Raw genomic sequence first — 19,789 nt, forward strand, 5'->3', positions numbered from 1 at the left:
ATTAAATTGTGCTTTGTGCTTAGTTTTTGCACAGCATCTGCATAGAGTCCTGTGAAAACTGTTTTTCATATCACTGTAGTTTCAATTATTACTTGCATCGTGAAGAGATTGCTCCAACCTCTGCTGGAAAATCTGGAATTCTTTTTTTTATGCTAATGTGTCCCCAGCAAGGCGGTAACAGGGTGATATCTCATCAGTGCAGGAAATTGTGTTGGATGTAAAATTATATTGCCAAGAGCTGGAAAAGCTACGCATCTACACTGGCAGTCAAAGGTTTGGACACACCTTCTCATTTAATGGTTTTTTCTTTATTTTCATGACTATTTACATTGTAGATTCTCGCTGAAGGCATCAAAACTATGAATGAACACATGGAATTATGTAGTAAACAAAAATGTGTGAAATAACGGCGGTATACAACCTGTCCAGGTTGTATACCTGGACAGGTATACAACCTGTCCAGGTTGTATACCGCCTCTCACCCTATGACAGCTGGAATAGGCTCCAGCGCCCCCTGTGACCCTGAAAAGGATAAGCGGAAGCAAATGGATGGATGGTGTGAAATAACTCAGAACATGTTTTATATTTTAGATTCTTCAAAATACCTGCCCTTTGCTTTGATTACTGATTTGCACACTCTTGGCATTCTCTCGATGAGCTTCATGAGGTAATCTCATTACCTGAAATGGAAAACTCTTGAAGGACTTCCCAGAGATGCTGAGCACTTGTTGGCCCTTTTGCCTTCACTCTGCGGTCCATCTCATCCCAAACCACCTCAACTGGGTTTAGGTCAGGTGACTGTGGAGGCCAGGCCATCTGGTACAGAACTCCATCACTCTCCTTGGTCAAATAGCCCTTACACAGCCTGGAGATGTGTTTGGGGTCATTGTGCTGTTGAAAAATAAATGATGGTCCAACTAAACCCAAACCAGATGGGATGGCACTTCGCTGCAGGATGCTGTAATAGCCATGCTTGTTCAGTGTGAAATGGTAAATGGCCTGTATTTGTATAGCGCTTTTCTGGTCCCTAAGGACCCCAAAGCGCTTTACACAACCAGTCATTCACCCATTCACACACACATTCACACACTGGTGATGGCAAGCTACATTGTAGCCACAGCCACCCTGGGGCGCACTGACAGAGGTGAGGTTGCCGGACACTGGCGCCACCGGGCCCTCTGACCACCACCACCAGTAGGCAACGGGTGAAGTGTCTTGCCCAAGGACACAACGACCGAGACTGTCCAAGCTGGGGCTCGAACCAGCAACCTTCCGATTACAAGGCGAACTCCCAACTCTTGAGCCACGATCGCCCCAGTGTGCCTTTAGTTTTGAATAAATCCCCAGCAGTGTCACCAGCAAACTATCCCCACACCATCACACCTCCTCCTGCATGCTTCATGGTGGGAACCATGCATGTAGAGACCATCTATTTACCTTTTCTGTGTCACACAAAGACACGGCAGGTGGAACCAAAGATCTCAAATTTGAACTTATCAGACCAAAGCACAGATTTCCACCTGTCTAAACAAATCTCTTTTGCTTGTTGCTTTTCCTTAGTTGTGGTTTCTTAGCAGCTATTTGACCATAAAGGCCTGATTTGTGCAGTCTCCTCTGAACAGTTGATGTAGAGATCTGTCTGCTACTGGAACTCTGTATGGCATTTATCTTGGCTCTAATCTGAGGTGCTGTTAACTTAAAGTTTCTCAGGCTGGTGGCTCGGATGAATTTATCCTCCGCAGCAGAGCCAACTTTTGGTCTTCCTTTCCTGGCGCGGTCCTCATATATGCCAGTTTCATTGTAGTGCTTGATAGTTTTTTCCAACTGCACTTGGGGACACGTTCAAAGTTGTAGCAATTTTACGGACTGACTGACCTTCAGTTCTTAATGTAATAATGGATTATTTTTCTCTTTACTTAGCTGACTGGTTCTAGGTCATTATATGAATTCTAACAATTGTCAAATAGGGCTGTCAGCTTTGTACCAACCTGACTGCTGCACAACACAACTGATGGTCCCAACCCCATTAAGAAGGCAAGAAATTCCACAAATGAACCCTGACAAGGTACAGCTGTGAAGTAAAAAACATTTCAGGTGACTACAGCAATGAATCTCATTGAGAGAAGGCTAAATGCTTGCAGCACTGTCAACAAAGCAAAGAGTGGCTACTTTCAGCAATCTGTGTCTACTCAGACATATTTGGAGTTATTTATCTTTTTTTTTCTTTGCTACATAATTCCATATATCTGGCTTCATATATTTGATGTCTTCAGTTTATATCTACAATGTAGAAAGTAGTAAAAATAAAGAAAAACCATTAAATGAGAAGCTGTTTCCAAACTTTTGACTGGTAGTGTATGTGTGAGAGAGATAATGTATTGGGATAAGTTCACAAAGCCTCTTGTTAAGTCTAAATTCTATATTACTGTATACATAACACAAGCATTATGAAAGATGCAGCATTCGGTTAACTTTAGAAGTTTGTAACCTTGAGAAAGAGGGTCGAAGACAGCATCTAACTTGGAGCATGACACGGCTTGTTTAACTTTGTTTTGTAAAGTCTGTAATCTCTCAAGTGGTCAGCTGGACACCTTGGACACATGAGAAACACGGCTGCTTGATTGTGTTATCACACTTTCCTGTGTGCTGCTGTGTGGTCTGAACAGTTTCGCAATTCAGTCAAACATTTAAAGAATGTGTTTTCTTGAATGTTTTTTTTTCTTTGTGGAAATTACAGCCCACATCTGGGTTTTTATTGTTTTTGTTTTTGTTTTCTGCCAGATCGGTTCTTTCTTGAGGTTCTGCCAAAGTAATTCCACATATTTGCCTTTCTGTAGGTGACCAGGTGATCTGATATCAACGACACAGTTTAATTCTTTAAAATGGAGAGTAAGTGTCTGATTTAAAGCTCATGAGAATACTGCTTTATCAGTGGGTTAAGACGCAAATGAGTGCATGTGTTTTTCACTCAGGTGAGGATGATCTGGATATTCTGACTGCGTTGCTGGCTGAGAGCGAGGGTATTGGTGAAGAACAAGAAAGCCAGGAGCAGGCGGACGATCTGGATGGGCTGTTTGACGAGGAAAATGACGAGGAGTACAAAGAGGGCATCGAGGAGGAAGAGCGCAATGTGGACGAGATGTTGGAGCTCTTTGGAGATGTGGATGACATCAAACAAGAGGAGAAGGACAAAGAATCAGAGGGTGACCGTGAGAACCTGAACAAGTCGAAAGAGGATTTACAAGGTTTGTTGATGTACAGTGGAGTTTAGTGGAGCTACATGCTGAGCCTGTGTTGTCAGCTTAATTTTGTTATGCATTTTTTCTTCTTCAGAGGAGTTGAGGCGGATGAAGGAGCAGATGGACAGGTTGCAGCAGCAGCTGGAGGCCAGCCAGAAAGTCTCAGTCCCGTCAGCCTCTTCAGCTAAGACTTCAGGAAAAAACTCACCAAGTGTCACACCAGTGAGACCCAAACCTGCACCTACCCGACAACCGACCTCCAAACTGAGCCAGGCCAGACCAGCCACTAACACACAGAAGACACCAGCAGGTAAAGAAAACAGTGATGCCAACTCCCTCTGTACCGCTCAAGCACATTGTACTGCATCTAACCTTCTCTCTGTGCGACTGTAGTAAAGCAGTTTGTCTTGTGTATAGTTTTGTTATAGCTTTAACCCACCTCATGTTTCATGAATGCTTTCTTCTTCTTTTTTTTCCATCCTTCCAGCAGCATCTTCATCCACTCCAGTGAGAGCAGGAAGCCTCAAGCTCCAGGAGTCCTCTGAGTTTTCTTCTCAGCTCAGCTTTGCTGACTCATTTAAAAGCAAACCGAGAGTGGCTCACCAACCTAAACCCAGCACATCACCGGGTAAAACTCCAGTTTTTCCTTAAACAAAGTGATTGTGTCACCACACACGTTAGAGTGATGCACGTATGTTCTGTGTCTGAGTTTTTCTTGGCTGTGCTCCTCTCAGAAAGCAGAGGACCACTGGTAGAGATAAAGATCGGCAGCTCCTTCAAGCCCATAGAGAGCACCAGCACAGCTCCTGATGCTCTGCGCTCACCTTCAGCATCCCAAAGCAGACCTGCAGTAGCTGCGTCAGCAGTGCAGCCTAAAGTTCCTTCTTATCCATCTCTTCCCAAAGACCTGGCTCTTGAGAAATATTCAGGACTGCGGCTCAGGTCAGAGCACTGAAGTGATGACAAGTTGTCAGTTGAATTAGGTTTTCTTGTTTTGTTTTTTCCCATTCCTGTGTTTTTAAGTCTTTGGCTCGGTTCTGTTTGTCTCCTCAGAAAACCACGTGTTTCTTCTAGCGAGATGGACCGTAAGATGGCTGACCGCCGTCTGATTCGACTGTCACAGTTACCGGAGCGTATGGCTCGGGAGAAGCTGGAAGACAGCGACTGGGTGACGTTTGCTGTGCTGGTCAATAAAGCCACGCCTCAAAGCAACAGCAGTGTAAGTCAGACCTTGTGGACTTTGTTTGTGCAGCATCAGTGACCGTTTCATAGAAAAATATACAAAAGAAATGAATAAAAAATTTTGTAAAAGAGTAGTTAAGGATGAGTTTTTCTGGTTTTAATCCAGCCTTTAGGGATGACTTTGAACAGAAGTAGGATTATTCTGCATATACAGGAGGCAAAAAATTTTTGGTGTTTAATATATTTGGAGTTAATTAAACCAAACTATTTCAGTATTGCTTGCATATGATGCTAGGATTTGTTTTATTTATTTATTTTTCCCTGAGGAAGTCAGAAACCTTCGTGGTAGCACTAAGAAGATATTTCTATGCGGATGATAAATACATTTATCCTGTAATATTCCTGACTGAGCACTTTCTTCTCTGCAGGGCAAAACCTTTAGCATCTGGAAACTCAATGACCTCCATAACCTGGAAGTGTTTGTGTCTCTGTTTCTGTTTGGTGAAGTTCACAAAGAGCACTGGAAGACTGAGACGGGCACAGTAGTCGGACTCCTCAACCCAAACCCCATGAAGCAGAAAGAAGGATATGACGGGGTGAGCAGAAAGTCTGAAATGAATCTAATGTGGAGTCTGAGGAAAAATTATTTTCTCATTCTCAGTGATTTTGTACTTTAAAATCAGCTCCCAGTAGCAAAGACAGTCTGATATGTTGAATATTGGACACACTTGAGGCCTCCACTTAAATGTTTCTTGAGGGTCTGAGGCTCAAACCTTTTTCTTGCCTTTATGCCTTTAAATTAACATTTACACCTAATGATAAACAGATCCTCAGTCCGTCTATTAATGGCACTGTGATATAAAGGTTTGACAATGTTACATTTTACTGCAAAATGTAACTCATATGTCTAAACTTTATCTTATTGGATAAAACAGATACTGGCAAAGTCTAACTTTGAGGATACAATTTGCAATTGAAAAAAGGTGATAAAAGGCAATAATGCACAATAGTCTACACACTGCATAATTAAAGTATCGTGATTGAAATGATGGTATCGTATCATGGGCTGTCTGGTGAGTCCCACCTCTAGTAGCTAACACCCATCATGTACGTCTGTAGTTTTTTGTACTGTAAGCTGATTTCCTTCCCAGAATATAAAACCTTGTGTTGAATGTGTGCAGGTGAGCCTGACGGTGGATCACCCACAGAAGGTGCTGCTGATGGGTAAAGCTCAGGACTACGGTACCTGCAAGGGTGTGAAGAGGAACGGAGAGCCATGCTCGCAGATAGTTAACATGGTTAGTCTGTTCTATCGTGTTTTCTGTACCTAAATGATTATCCTGTTGACTTAAACTTCCATCTCCTCCACAGTATGAGTGCCCATACTGCCAGTATCATGTCAAAGCCCAGTATAAGAAGATGAGCTCAAAAAGGGCCGAGCTGCAGTCGTCGTTTTCCGGAAGAGCGCCCAGTAAAGTCATGGGGAAGGGGAAGGCAGGCGGCCTGAGAGAGCGGATTTGTCAGGACGGTTTCTACTACGGCGGCGTGTCCTCTGCTGCCTGTGCCGCCTCACTGTGAGTGTGTTTTTTCCTAATGCTAAAGTTCAGGTCAGTCATACTGTAAGAGGAAACTCTTTCTACTTTCCCTTTACATCTACAATATATCAAATGAAGAACAATGCAGTAAAATCAATAAAAACTTGACTCAGCTGTTTCTGTTAGTATCCTCTGGAGCAGTTAGTCATGCAGGCTGTGGTCATAACCCTGTCCAACACAGATTCTGGCTTTAACTGGATTTTCAAATCAATAGTGTGTGCTGAAGTCAGTTTGCGCAAGTTAACTGCCACCCTTACAAAACCAGGAACACAGTGTGGGACTGAAAGCATCCAAGCTGCTGCATTTTCAGTAACAAGCCTGTGTGTTGCAGGACCGCGTCCAAACCGAACAAACCCACCCAGAAAACTCTGGACAAGCTGTTTGTGAGAGGCTCGGCTCAGCTCGTCAGTCAAGCCAAGAGGCTCGGTAAGGACTGCTAGATTCTCTCACACTCACAGATTTGAATCATTCCTCGTGGAAGTTAATGTTTACAAGCCTGATGTCGTAGATGATAGATATATAGGATTGCATAGGAGTATTTTTTGCTTCAAACCCTTTTTTCCTTACCCTGACTTTCAGATCTAAAAATTGTTTTCTCCTTTGATTAAAATACTGATGTAGCTTTCAATCCTGTCGGTAATTTTAGGAGAGATCGATGAACAAAGGCAGAAGGGAGTTCCCTATTTTCAACTGTTTTTGCTTGTGTGTGTTTGTAGCCATGCAGTCTGGTGAAGTTGCAGGTTGCTCAGATGAATTTAAGAGCCTGATGTCAGTGCCAACACCTGGAGCTTTGCAGCTGAAGAAGCATCTCACGCAGGGCAGCCAGTCAGGTACACAACCTGCAAATCTTTTGCACTTTTTGGCAAGCTAGGTTATATTAAAGACGCGTTTGATTACAGTGTTGTGAACTCAGTCATCTGTCTCTCACACACACACACACACCAACAAAAAAATCTTATTTGGCATCCTCAGTTTCCAAAGAAACATCGGGAGCTCCTCTTCAGTCCATCTCGGCCTCAGACCTGCTGAAGCAGCAGAAACGGAAGCAGCGGGAGCTCCTGGAGAGCCGGCGGAAGAGGGTGGAAGAAGTTCAGAAAAGGTCACTGCAGAATTCGGGCGGTGCGACAGGCCAAGATTGTTTAATGTCACCAAAAGCTGCTTCTGAAGTCCCCACGGCCTCCCAAAGCCCGGCGGTGCCCCACACTCCGACCCTGGGCCGAGGCTTCTCCAAGGGAGATGATATCCTCTTCTTTGATACCAGCCCCCCTCCAGCTCCTTCTCCCACCACCCTCAAGCTATCAGCTGCCAAGCTGGCTGCTCTGAAGAAGCTAAGGGCTAAAGACACGGGGCTGGTGAAGGAAGACCCCAACGCTGTGAAGAGGAAGAGGTGTGACAGCAGCGAGATCAATGCCCGAGTAGAGCGGAATCGCACCTCACCCAGTGGTACACATTTCAGTTTTTTTCAATGTAATTCATACATCTAGATAGCTATCCTCTTTTTTTTTTCTTTTTTTTCTTTTTTTTTCCTTTCTTGTAAAGTTTTAAATTAAAGATAACAATAAATTGTTATTTTAGCAGTACAGTACCTCACAGGATGGCAGGATATTGTTGCCTCTGTACCTTGACTGCATAATGTTATCTTTTTGTTGTTTTTGTTGTTTGTTGTGCTGGCACAGATTCTTGGGAACACAGATCTTCATCTTTTTATGCTGAAGTAAACTTACCGTTGCCTGTTTTATGGTTCTTTTCTTTGTCTGCAGGTGAAGCCTCAGCTAATGAGGAGGAGGAGCCAGTGCAGAAAAAGAAGCGAGAACAACTCGACTATGTCCAGTCAGAGGAGTTTCAGAAGATCCTGAAAGCCAAATCTCGCCACGGGATTATACTTCAAGCGGTATGACCAGTGACATTTGATGATGCATAGATGCATATGAAAAACCAAATTTAGTGCAAATGTATAAGTTTGCTGACTTACAAAGAATTGAACTGCCTCTAATTTTTATGGTAGTTTCATTTTAATGGGAAGAATCAGAACCCAAATGCCAGAAAAAAAACATGTTAGTTATAGTTATAAGGTCATGGAGTGGCCTCAGCCAGTCTCCAGACTGCAGTCCTGTAGAAAACCTGTGGAGGGAGCTGAAGCTTTGAGAGTTTCTGTAAAGAGGAGTGGGCTAAAATCCCTCCTGAGATGTGTGCAAACCTGGTGACCAAGTACGACAAATGTCTTACTGGTGTAAGAGTCATGTTTTGCTTGGGGATTAAATTCATATTTCTCTTAATGACTAAGGTATAAATATGTATGTGATATGGTTGGTTGATAGTGTCTCTCTTCATTAAAATTAAACAAATATAATTCGATTCACTTTTGTTTATACAGCAACAATCGCCTCAAGACACTTTATATTGTAAGGTAGACCCTACAGTAATACATATAGAGAAAAACCGAACAATCATATGACACCCCCCCCCTCGCCCCCCCAATGTGCGTGTGGCCAGTTAAAAATTAGAAGGTTAATTTCTTTGGAAATGAGCAAGCTTACAAATTCAGCATGGTATCCAATAACCTTTTTTCGCCCCTCTGTATATTTCTTAATGAATAGCTCTCTCTTTCTCTTTCAGGCGGAGTACCAGCTACAAGAGCGCTACTTCAATGTTCTGGTGAAGAAGGAGCAGATGGAGGAGAAGATGAGGAACATCAGAGAGATGAAGTGTCGGGCTGTCACCTGTAAAAAGGTACTGAGCCAGAAGTTGAATTCACCGCTGACCCAGGTGTGCTGTGGTTGTCTATCAGAAGTCACTGAAGTAAACAGTTGTTACTCTTCTGCTGGTTCCAGTGTAGTTACACCTACTTCAAGCCGGCGGATCGTTGTGTAGAGGAGAACCATGATCTGCGGTGGCACGAGGCAATGAAACGCTTCTTTAAATGTCCTTGTGGACAGAGAGCCATTGCTCTGGACAGACTGCCACACAAACACTGCAGGTAAGACTGTGGCTTTCCGACAAGGCCTGGCAGAAACACTGAAATGATGTGTTCACTGTAGTGGGACTGTGGGACTCGCCAACTCATTAGTCATTTTGCCTTTTCAGCAACTGCGGTCTGTTTAAATGGGAACGAGATGGGATGTTGAAGGTAAGCTGTCACAGATTACCAATCTAAAAGTTTAAAGCAACATTTGATTGAAACAAAGTAGACTGATCACACACTTGATGTTTCATTGCAGGAGAAAACTGGCCCTAAGCTTGGCGGAGAGCTCCTCCTGCCTCGAGGAGAGGAGCATGCCAAATTCCTCAACAGCATGAAGTGATTTATTATTGAGGGAGCAACCTATAGACTTTTATGTTTGTAATTTAAGGTTTTACCAGGCTTTCATTAGTATCAGTTCTGTTTTTAAATTTTGACATTATGTAGCTCTTGAGTGTCTGTGGTGATACCAGATGTGCTGCAAATTGGCTGATTAAAGCTGATTAAAGATTTTATATGTACAGACTGTTTTTCCCTACAAGAGAAGAATTTTGGGGGGATTTATGTGCTCTCCTATATTGGCACAGAAACACCCTCTAACACACTCCATATGTTGGTGCCAGGCGGAGCCAGGTGGCACTCACTCAATTCTTTGAGCCAATCCACATGGCTTTAAAGGTCTGAGGTGGAATCACAGTATAGAGATAAAATAAGCTTTTCTGGGGTTGAAGCTGTGTGATTAGCAAGTGCAGAGTGCCATGCCACATCATTGTGAGGCTTTTATTTTTGCTCGCTATCCCGTCGCTGCTTGTTTTTCCCCCCCCTTCTTTCTCTTCACTGAGCACTTTGTGTCTAATATTTCCACTCTGGAATGTGGGATCCATTTCAGGCTGATGATTTCTGCAGCTCACCTCATCTTTTATTCCAAACTGCCTCCCTCCCTTTAAGTAAAACTCAAAATACCAGACAGTGGAAGTGTGAGGCAAAGCACATCATTGGAAATTCATCTTTATTTGTCATTGTGACTTGGATATGAAGGACAGTTTGTTGGAAAAATTAAGCTACAACTCTTATCTGGCAAAATCATTTGTGTATAAAAGGTTGGTTACTTGCCGCTAATACAGCACGTCAGGCTGAAACGACATTATATAGCTTCAATGTACATATAAAAAAAACATGCAAAATTTCTGCCCAACAATACAAAAGTTGATCTTTACAGTTTAACAATGAAGACATATATTGCACTCTTTAAGTTGTATACAGAAATAAGGCTGAGAAAAAGGTGTAGATTAAAGTGGGACAAATACAGAAACGACTTGCGCTCAGACAGAGTCAGGTTGTCACCTTCAGTACGGGGTAAAGGTTGTGGCAGTGAGAGCTGCTGTTGTCCAGCTCTCTGTGATTGGGGATGCTTAGTGGAACCAGTAGTAGCGAGGAGAGAGACCATCGTAATGAAACTCACGGAACTGCTCATTTGTCTCTCTTGACCTCTCATTGACCTCTGTAGATGGAAAAAGAAAGAAAATCATAATTAAGGCAATGCATTAAGCAAGCATATAACAAACTATATGTAAAATATGTTGAAAGCCACTGTGACAGCACAGTATTCATAATCACGTTGTATTCCTGCTCTACTGTAGTTTACAAAATCAAAAATGATGCTAAGTTTGAAACTAGCGATTGACACCATAAAACAATAGGGAACATTATAATAATGCTTATAATATAAAGCACCTTGAGGTGATTGTTGCTGTGATTAATGCTATATAAATGAAACCAAATTGGATTGTTGTCAGGAGAGATATGTAACAGTCATTTGTAAAAGACGATGGCGGCAGAGTCATGGTTTGTGGCTGCATTTTACATGGGGGAACACAATCAATCATAACTGGCCTTCCCAGAGCTCAGACCTTGACAATAATGAAGCAGTGTGGGATAATCTTGACAGCAAATGGAACAAGAGGCAGCCAACATCCAAAAAACACAGAGCTCTGGAAGATCTTTTAAGATGCCTGGAGAACTATTTACGAAGACTACTATAAGACGTTACAGGAAAGCTGGCAAAGAGAGTTCAGGCTAAACTAAAGAATAAAGGTGGTCACATTAAATATTGATTTTTAAGCCTGTTAGAATTGTTAGACAAACTGTTTTTACCTTCTATAAAGCGCATTTCCTTTTACACTTTCAATAATTTGTTACACCTGTTTCCTATTTTGTGAGGTGGCTCAAGGCTTATCAGAGTACTGTATAAACTTTTTCCAACATACAATTTTAATGCTGTACTTTAATCCTCACTCTTACACCTCATTTTATTTTTGTACTGGCGGGAAGCAGTTTATCAAACAAAACTCAGATGAAGTCACTCAGTAGATGCTATCAGGTGGAGGTGACTGTAGTGGGTCATATAAAGAGGAGGTTGTTTCAATCTATCCACTGTCTATTAGCATAAACAAAAAGAACTGAAATATTCCATACATAGCCTGAAACGTGACTCTAAAGTATAATGCTTTTCATTATTAGCAGTGACTTAAAGTCTTAGCTAGCTACGCTAGTGTTAGCAAAGCTTTGTTTTTACAGACCCTTTTTACAATGAGGACAAATACTGGTGACTGCTATGCCTTAGCCTCCTAGTAGATGCGCGTATGGTATGAATTTTCAAAATCCTACATTGCTTTGTTTCCCAGTTACCACATTCCCAAGATTTTCAGAAAACCTGACCTCTTAAACTCAGCTGAGATTTTTGCTAGGTGCACCTATGGTATCAATTTGAAGCTCCGAGTTATTGCATTAACAAATTTGGGAGTGGACTCCGCCCACCCACGACGACTACAACAATACGCTATCAGCTTAATATGGGTGAGGGGTAAAAAACATTTATGCTACCTCTAAGTTGTATTCCTGAGTTAGGCAATTGATTCTTCTTAACTATAATCTCAACTACTTTTAGACGCTAACAATAAATATATCAAAAAGTGAAATTTTATGAAACCCTTGCTGCGAAAAGTAAATCACACTAACTTGATAATAATAATATAATTAACTATAGCTTATCTTTTGCATAGTATAGAAAATTTGTTGGCCGCATAGCAAAGCAATGTATGTGTTCACTTCAGAGTAATTCAGGTATTATTCAAAGTTTGGTATCGCAATATTTCTTCCATTCTTTATGGTTCACCAACTTGATTTTAAATGCAGCATAAAGTGATAAAAATGGACCGAGACATGAAAATACGAATTCTGTGTTGGCATTCGGTTGAGACCTTGTTTATCTTTAGAACTTGTTGACCCAAACCATGCAAACACCGTCTCTTACAAATAAAACCCAGTCCCATCTTTATGGTTAGCAGTTCTTAGTTTAGAAACTGTGACTGCAGCTATATCACAAGTGACAGACGACCACAGGGAAGATTGTCAGCTTGGGATCAACCACAAATAGACACTTTGATTTGGTGTGGAGTCTCAGGCACTGTGCTGTGGTTCAACGGCTCGTGGGTGCCAGAAGATCCAAACTTAATCTTTGTCCCTCAGTGTGGTCTCAACTGAGGCCTCTCATGGTAACTGACATTCAAGTAATTGTCAGTTTCCTGTAAAGAGTGAGCTCAAGTTGGCTGTTGCAATATCGCCTAACTTTTCTGTTCTAGTGCTTCATTAGGGGTCTCAAAGCAGATTGATGTTTCCTTTACTATTTCTGTTAAATCAGTGACAATGATTCATGATTATTTGTTCTTGCATTTTTTTTTTACTTGAGGTGTTTTGATGTTTTCACCTTCAGCACACAGAAACAAAGACTTTAAGTAAGCATTTGGTATTTAATTGAAAATTCCTTTCCTGTTTTCATTAGCGCTATAAAGAGGATAATAGGAAAATGTTTTCCCCTGCTGTGTATTTCCTAATTTGATGTGCTGTTGTGCAATCTCAGCAAAATGTAGACTTGAGGGAACATATCTAATAGTAGGAGTCATAGAATCGCCAGATGCCGTAACTTAATTTTTGTTTCACGGTGTTAAATCGGAGAACACAGGAACCTGCTTAAAAGAAACCAGGTGAATTCAGGTCTTACCGTCTCTGTCCTCCTCAACATAGTTCTCGTATTCGTTCCTTTGTTCCTCATTGTACTCCCTCCTGCGCTCATCGGCTGCCATTTTCACCCTCTGCTCAGCTGTTGGTGATGGGAAGAGAAGTTATTTGTTCACAAAATAGTCAAAATAGAAGGTTGTATTTCTTCACATGTTCAAAACTGTTTTAGTAGTTTTTACTTCCATGGTCTGATTCTACTGTAACCTTTCTTTTTTAACCATTTTTGATAAATCGTTTTTATTCCATTATTTAACTTCTAATTGGGATAAACATTTAAAATATTGTGTGAACATTATCCCAGGTGCAGGTACAGGGTAGGCTCTTTATGGATTAGACAAGACTTCTAATCCATACATAGGGCCTGTAGGTCAATCGTACCTGCAGTGTGGGAAATAATAATATTTGATGCCTTGCTGAATTTGTATTTGAAGTTTTCTCACTTAAGAAGAAATGAAGAGACTCTAAATTTTTTAGTAGTTCCATTTTAATGGAGAGACACCGATTGGCTGCTGCTTGCCCATTTGCCAAATAGACCACAATCAGTCAATCAATTACACCTGTCCACAGAATCAATTCCTTCTCCACCAACATGTGCAAGATCAAAAAGCTGTTAAGGGACATGGACCTGCAAAAGGCTGCAATGGGCTACAAGACCATCAGCAAAAAGCTTGATGAAAAGGTGACAAAAAACACCATTGGTAACACACTACACCATAATGGACTGAAATCTTGCAGTGCGCCCAGCTCAAGAAGGTACAGATAAAGGCCTTTCTTAAGTTTGCCAGTGAACATCTAAATTTTTCAGAGAAAGTTTTGGGAAAAGTGCTGTGGTCAGATGAAACCAAAATCGAGCTCTTTGGCATTAGCTCCACCTGCCATATCTGTGAGAGGGAAAATGCTGAGTATGACCTAAAGTCAAGCACGGAGGTGGATTATTATGCTTTGGGGGTTTTCTGCTAAGACTACATGACACTGCATTGAGGTGCCAATGGATGGGGCCATGTACAGTAAAATCTTGGATAAGAGTCTTCTTCCCTCAGCCAGAAAAATGAAGATGGGTCATGGCTGGGTATTCCAGCATGAAAAACATACCGCTAAGACAACAAAGTCTAATGTCCTCTTGTATTCTCTAACAGGTTTAAAAATGGAAAAACAAAAATGGGGAAAGGGAAAAGAATAGTAGAATGCTACAGACAGCTGCTCTGGTCATAGTAGGTTAAGCAGTCATCCAACATCTGTTGGAAATATTATACATAAAACAATAAATTTTTGCCTTTTAAGTAATTTTGAGCACAGAGACTTCTTCCTTTCAATAAAATCTTTCCTCTGTAATTGGTTGTTGTGCATCCACCTTTACTTTTCTCTCCAAAGAAAAGTCCTTTACACACACACACATAGCTGACTAGGGTTCAAATTGACTAACCTGGCAAGTAACAATATCAACCTTTTTTCCAAGAAAAGGTTGTTTGTCTCTTACTGCTACGATGGGTGGGAAAAAGTGTCATGAAAAACAGCCTGTCTCTGGAGGTCTGCCCAGGGACATGCATACCTCTCTGATAGTTTTTTCCAGTATAAAACATATAAATCAACAAAGAAAAACTTCTGGGTTGGACTGATGGTTTCAGAGCTTTTGTGCAAGTGAATGTGTGTGTGTGTGTGTGTGTGTGTTTCTGCTTAGTTAGTTTTAAGGTGTGTGAATGATGTTTATTGTACTAATTCTCAGAATGAAAGAATGGGCTTACTGTACCAAGAAACTTAGAGAATGAGCCTGCTCCAGAGTACCCTGTGACTCCTTCTGCAGCCTCTAGTTTGTGTGTGTGTGTGTGTGTGTGTGTGTGTCTGTGAGAGACCCAGATTTGAAAGATGCTTCTGCATGGAACACCTGCCTGAGTTTGTACAACTCTCTTTAAGTGTCCCAGCTTGCAGCCAAAACAAACTGTGTCATCTCCGATCCCAACCACAAACGAATAAGCCAACAGTCACACAAAGAATATCTATGGAAGGCCGAACACGCCATAATTGAGTGTGGCCACATCAGCGACTCAAGCAGGGCCGAGGAGAACTAAACCACATGTAGCACTGAATATAAATCAACACACTCCCCACTCCCAGACCACACCAGCCAAACAGCGCAAAGACAGTCAATTCTTCAGCTTTTCAGAAATAGCCATTCTTCCTCCAAAATGACTACAAAACAACATGCAGACAGCCCTAAACAATTTCCTCTTGGTGGCTAGCCTTTGTTTTAAAGTGGATGTGTAAAATATATGGTGTGCAGCATACCTAGGAACTCGTAGTATCGGACTGAGCGCCGATTGCGGCGTTTGAAAAAGTTGGAGGCGTCTGACTCGGGCATAAAAACCTGCTGTGCAGCACCTAAAGGTCAGAGGTCATAAGTTCACAGCTGCATGAGGAGAAATGTAAAGATTCAATTTACTGGAAGTAGCTTGAAGGATAAAAAGTCATACCTTTAGCATCTGATGCTTTTGAGTCATCCCGTACTGCTGCACCTTCCACCAGGCTGAAAACTAAAGGTGAGGGAAAAAATATTTTATCTCATTAAAACTGTGCACTGTAGTCTTTCCATCTGATTTAAGGTTTTTACACTATCAGATGTATACAACATGGCTAAAGGAATTCACAATATAATAATTATAATATATATAGAAAATCTGGGGGTAGGGGAGGGCTAATTTTAGCGAAAATGCTGACTTAACAACTGTTTTTTGTGTCTTTTGTCTTTTTCACACAAATAGATTGCACCCAAAATACAAGTGTAGTAGAGAGTGAGTCTGAACCATAGTTGTACAAAAATGTATAAAACACTTATCTCCTCATTTTGCATGACTGGCTTGTTAGTTATTACATCTTCTCTCCACACATTGTATTCCAGTAAAAAGGTGCATAATAGGTGTAAGTGTATAATATTAACATCATTACCAGGATATTGTGCTGTACACTCTAATCTCAGTGTCAAGGATGTAGCTTCTCCTTATAGTTCAGGCTTCATGTCTTTAAAATGAGGTCAAACAAACTTGAAATTCAGTCTTCATTAATATATGGAAGATTATTTGGACCACAACTGTCACCTTATCAACCACAAAGGGGCCAAAATTTAAATATAACAATATCTATCTATCTATCTATCTATCTATCTATCTATCTATCTATCTATCTATCTATATATATATATATATATATATATATATATATATATATATACATATATATATTCACTTCATGTGGAAGAGCTTTTCATTCTCTAAGTCTTTAACTGCAAATCTTTAAATACAGCTTCAAATACAACCCCTCCACTGTGAGTACTCCTTGAACAAAAGCTTACTGGTGGATAGCTGGGGGCACAAAACTAACGAAGGACCTGACATATAAAAAATATAAGTGTTTCCATGAGGCAGTTTTGTGCAGCACTGAGTGTAAAAAAACAAACTATGTAGATTTTGAATCAAAATCCCATTTCACAAATTGGTCATGTCTTCCTCTGTGTTGTAGTTTAGTGTAGCTTGCTTCAGATTAGATCAGTTTCTTATTATAAGCATCTAAGCCACACCACATTTTTCAGTGATTGGTCTCACAAAACTCATGCCTCACTGTGTCCTCAGCCATCACAAAGGGGCCAAATGGAAGAAAACTTTTTTTTTTTCTTTTTTACCTTGGGTGCCAAACCTAAGCATTTAACCATACATACTTGCCTGTCCCAACTGGGAAAATATTAAAAAATAAAAAATAAATAAAAATAAAAATACATTAAAAATATATATTTTTAATATTTTGAAATTGTTCCCCAGTCAACCCAACACAATGCATCAGTGCTTTGTACCCTCAAAGCTACTCTTGTTTTTTCTACCCTGAAGATGTTGAATCCAAAAGTTACTCTTCCACTCCCCCCAATCTTTTCCCCACCTACCAAGACAAGGTACTCACAGGTAATGACAAAGAGGGTGGTGAGAACAGACAGGACAAAGACTCGAGCCCAGGACATCTTGAAGGTAAAAGGCAGAAGCTCCACTGGACTTCACAGCACACCTAACAGAGTTCAAGTGAGTGAGGATAGAAGGATGAAGCAGGGAATGGTGGAAGATGAGAGAGAGGTGTGGAGGGAGGAAGAGAGTGGGAGGAGAAAGGAGGAGGTGAAGCTTTACAGAGGGAGGGAAGATGCTGGAATTTCAGTTCCCCAGGGGAGGAGATGGCGGAGAAAGCAAGGAGGGAAAGAGGAGAGATGAACTAAAAAGAAGAGGACAGCTAAATAGAAATCAAGATTAAAAACTACTTTTAATACAAAATTAAAATCATAATCCTTTTTGATGTGACCATCCTTTGCATTTAAAGCTGAACTAAACTTTTTTACGTTTTTTAACGTAGTTGGCAGGCAGTGTTGTTGTCATTTTTGCACATTAAAGTACAGATCTGCTGCAGGAGGCAACTTTCCCCTCACTGAAGACAGTTATTTAAGACACGTCAGCCTGCTGGAACCAATCACAAGCCTTCCCAATGGACAACAGTGCAAGTTTCTGAAGTGCCTGAAAGTTTTTTGCCCTGCACATAATGCATATTCAGTCCTTGCATTTTGTGGGTAAAATCCTTTTTTATCGCTGAATTAAATTATGAAACCTACTTCTGTTTTGCCCACTACTTTCACATTAGGAAAAAAACAATCATCTGACTCAGTGTAAATCTAATACCACTGATTAAAGTGTGTGAAAGGAATCCTCATCACTTCACAGTTTTCAAAGAGGGAGTTGGGATGGAACATAACCCAAGGAAAAACCAGAGAAAACCAGCTACTGCTGCTTTTGTGACTGCTGGAAGATGTTAAATAATAAAACTGGGAGCCAGAAACACAAACTGTGCTTTGTTCCATAGGAATATCCTTTACCTTAAACAGCTTCATGCTTTGAGCCACAACTGAGCCCAATCAAGGCCTTATTTTAGATTAATTGGAGCCCTAACATTCGTGAACGTGGGAATCAAAACTCTTCCTGCAAGTCAGTTGCCCTTTGTTTCTCTAGGTGGATGAGTTCATACAGCCTCTGCTTTTCTACAGATAACTGTGTTTGTAGTTTAAGGAGCTTGTAGCAAAATGTAAATACTGAAATTTTCTATAAATCATATGAAATAAAGCATAATAGACTTTTTTTAAATGGCACTTTTATAACTGTTGCCTTAACAAACCACCCACTGTGCATTTTTCTCTTTCTATGTAATGCATGTTCTATGTACTGCAGAGGAATGGTTTATTTCAGGAGCTTCATTCAGGTTTCAGAATGCATCACAGTACAGAAACAGCCTTAGTGAAGGTTACAAATTATCTTCTTATAGCCTTTGATAGTCGAGTCATCTCTGTGCTTGTCCTGCTAGGGCCAATACTGCTGACCATAATATTTTATTACAGTGATTAGAGCATGCTGTAGGTATGTGCTGCAGTGGTTTGAATCATATATATCTAATAGACTCCAATTTGTTCATGTAAATGGAGAGTCCTCTTTACACACTAAGGTTAATTATGGAGTTCCACAGGGTTCAGTGCTAGAACCAATTCTGTTTACATTATACATGCTTCTTTTAGACAGTATCATCAGAAGGTATAGCATACATGTTCACTGCTATGCAGATGACACCCAACTTTATCTTTCCATGAAGCCAGATAACACACACCAATTAGTTAAACTGCAGGAATGTCTTAAAGACATAAAGACCTGGAAAATTTGGTTCTCTAGTAACACTGTGAGGAATCTTTGAGTTGTTTTTGACCAGAAGGTCTTAAATAATCATGCCCCATCTTATCTTACAGACGTCATAGTACCGTATCACCCAAATAGAGCACTTTGCTCTCATACTGCTGGCTTACTTGTAGTAAGCCAGGCTACTGAAGCTACTGAAAAATAGAATGGGAGGCAGAATCTTTCAGTCCCCTCTTCTGTGGAACCAGCTCTTAGTTTAGATTCAGGAGACAGACAGCCTCTTTACTTTAAAAATTAGGCTTAAAACTGTGGTAAAAACTTATCGTTAGAGCTGGATCAGGTGACCCTGAATCCCCTCTTAGTTATGCTGCAAAAGGCATGGGGGGATTCCCATGATCCACTGTTTCCCTCCCCACTCTCACCAAGTAATAACCAAGGGGGTTATCTGATTGCTAAGGTTTTCTCTATATTATTGTAGGTCCTTTATGTTACAATATAAAGCTGATTGAAGTGACTGTTGTTGTGATTTGGCGCTATATAAACAGAAACAGAAACTCTGCCTCTATAAAATGTTCCTTTTATACCCATCATGACTATCCCATTTTAAATATTTAATATGTTTTTTGTGTACTACTGTGAATAAAATATGGGTTTATGAGATCCACAAGTCATTGCATTCTGTTTTTACACCGCATCCCATCTTTTTTGGAATTATGGTTATATAAAACATGGCCAAAGTCAAAAGCTCAGGGTTCACCCTGCTTAATGCTCTTTTTTCCTATTTATTGGCTCTGTATGATGTCAACAAAAACAAATATCTCTAATATGCTCGCCTCAGGTACATGAATCTGGCTGCGAAACACATGAGCGTACTGCAACAGGGTCAAAGAATGAACATGTGGAGTTAGAAATGAGAATAATAGTTCCTCTTTAAATTTTGAGTTGCAATTTAAATTGGTCTCTGCAGATTTTACCTTGGAGTGTTTGTGATCTGAAATTTCATCTGAAGGAAACTCAGCAGTCTTACTCAGAAAACAT

The 19,789-nt window shown here is 40.7% G+C and overlaps 2 protein-coding genes across 2 annotated transcripts; one reads left to right on the forward strand and one right to left on the reverse strand.

Annotated features, from left to right (window-relative positions):
• The first annotated feature begins 2,834 nt into the window (after positions 1-2,834).
• Positions 2,835-9,416, forward strand: mcm10 (minichromosome maintenance 10 replication initiation factor). Its single transcript, XM_063460174.1, has 17 exons — positions 2,835-2,889; positions 2,973-3,245; positions 3,334-3,549; positions 3,727-3,867; positions 3,974-4,181; positions 4,293-4,458; positions 4,850-5,017; positions 5,603-5,719; positions 5,793-5,995; positions 6,348-6,442; positions 6,733-6,846; positions 6,989-7,459; positions 7,777-7,907; positions 8,633-8,746; positions 8,848-8,993; positions 9,101-9,143; positions 9,235-9,416. Exons 1-17 carry the CDS (start codon positions 2,883-2,885, stop codon positions 9,316-9,318), a joined length of 2,697 nt encoding a protein of 898 aa, XP_063316244.1. The 5' UTR covers positions 2,835-2,882; the 3' UTR covers positions 9,319-9,416.
• An 847-nt stretch (positions 9,417-10,263) lies between these two features.
• On the reverse strand, positions 10,264-17,229 carry ucmaa (upper zone of growth plate and cartilage matrix associated a). Its single transcript, XM_063460482.1, has 5 exons — positions 16,995-17,229; positions 15,521-15,580; positions 15,336-15,428; positions 13,036-13,134; positions 10,264-10,476 (listed from the first exon to the last, which is right to left on the reverse strand). Exons 1-5 carry the CDS (start codon positions 17,050-17,052, stop codon positions 10,388-10,390), a joined length of 399 nt encoding a protein of 132 aa, XP_063316552.1. The 5' UTR covers positions 17,053-17,229; the 3' UTR covers positions 10,264-10,387.
• Positions 17,230-19,789: the final 2,560 nt, after the last annotated feature.

This window comes from Pelmatolapia mariae, linkage group LG17, assembly GCF_036321145.2.
Source record: "Pelmatolapia mariae isolate MD_Pm_ZW linkage group LG17, Pm_UMD_F_2, whole genome shotgun sequence".
NCBI lineage: Eukaryota > Metazoa > Chordata > Actinopteri > Cichliformes > Cichlidae > Pelmatolapia > Pelmatolapia mariae.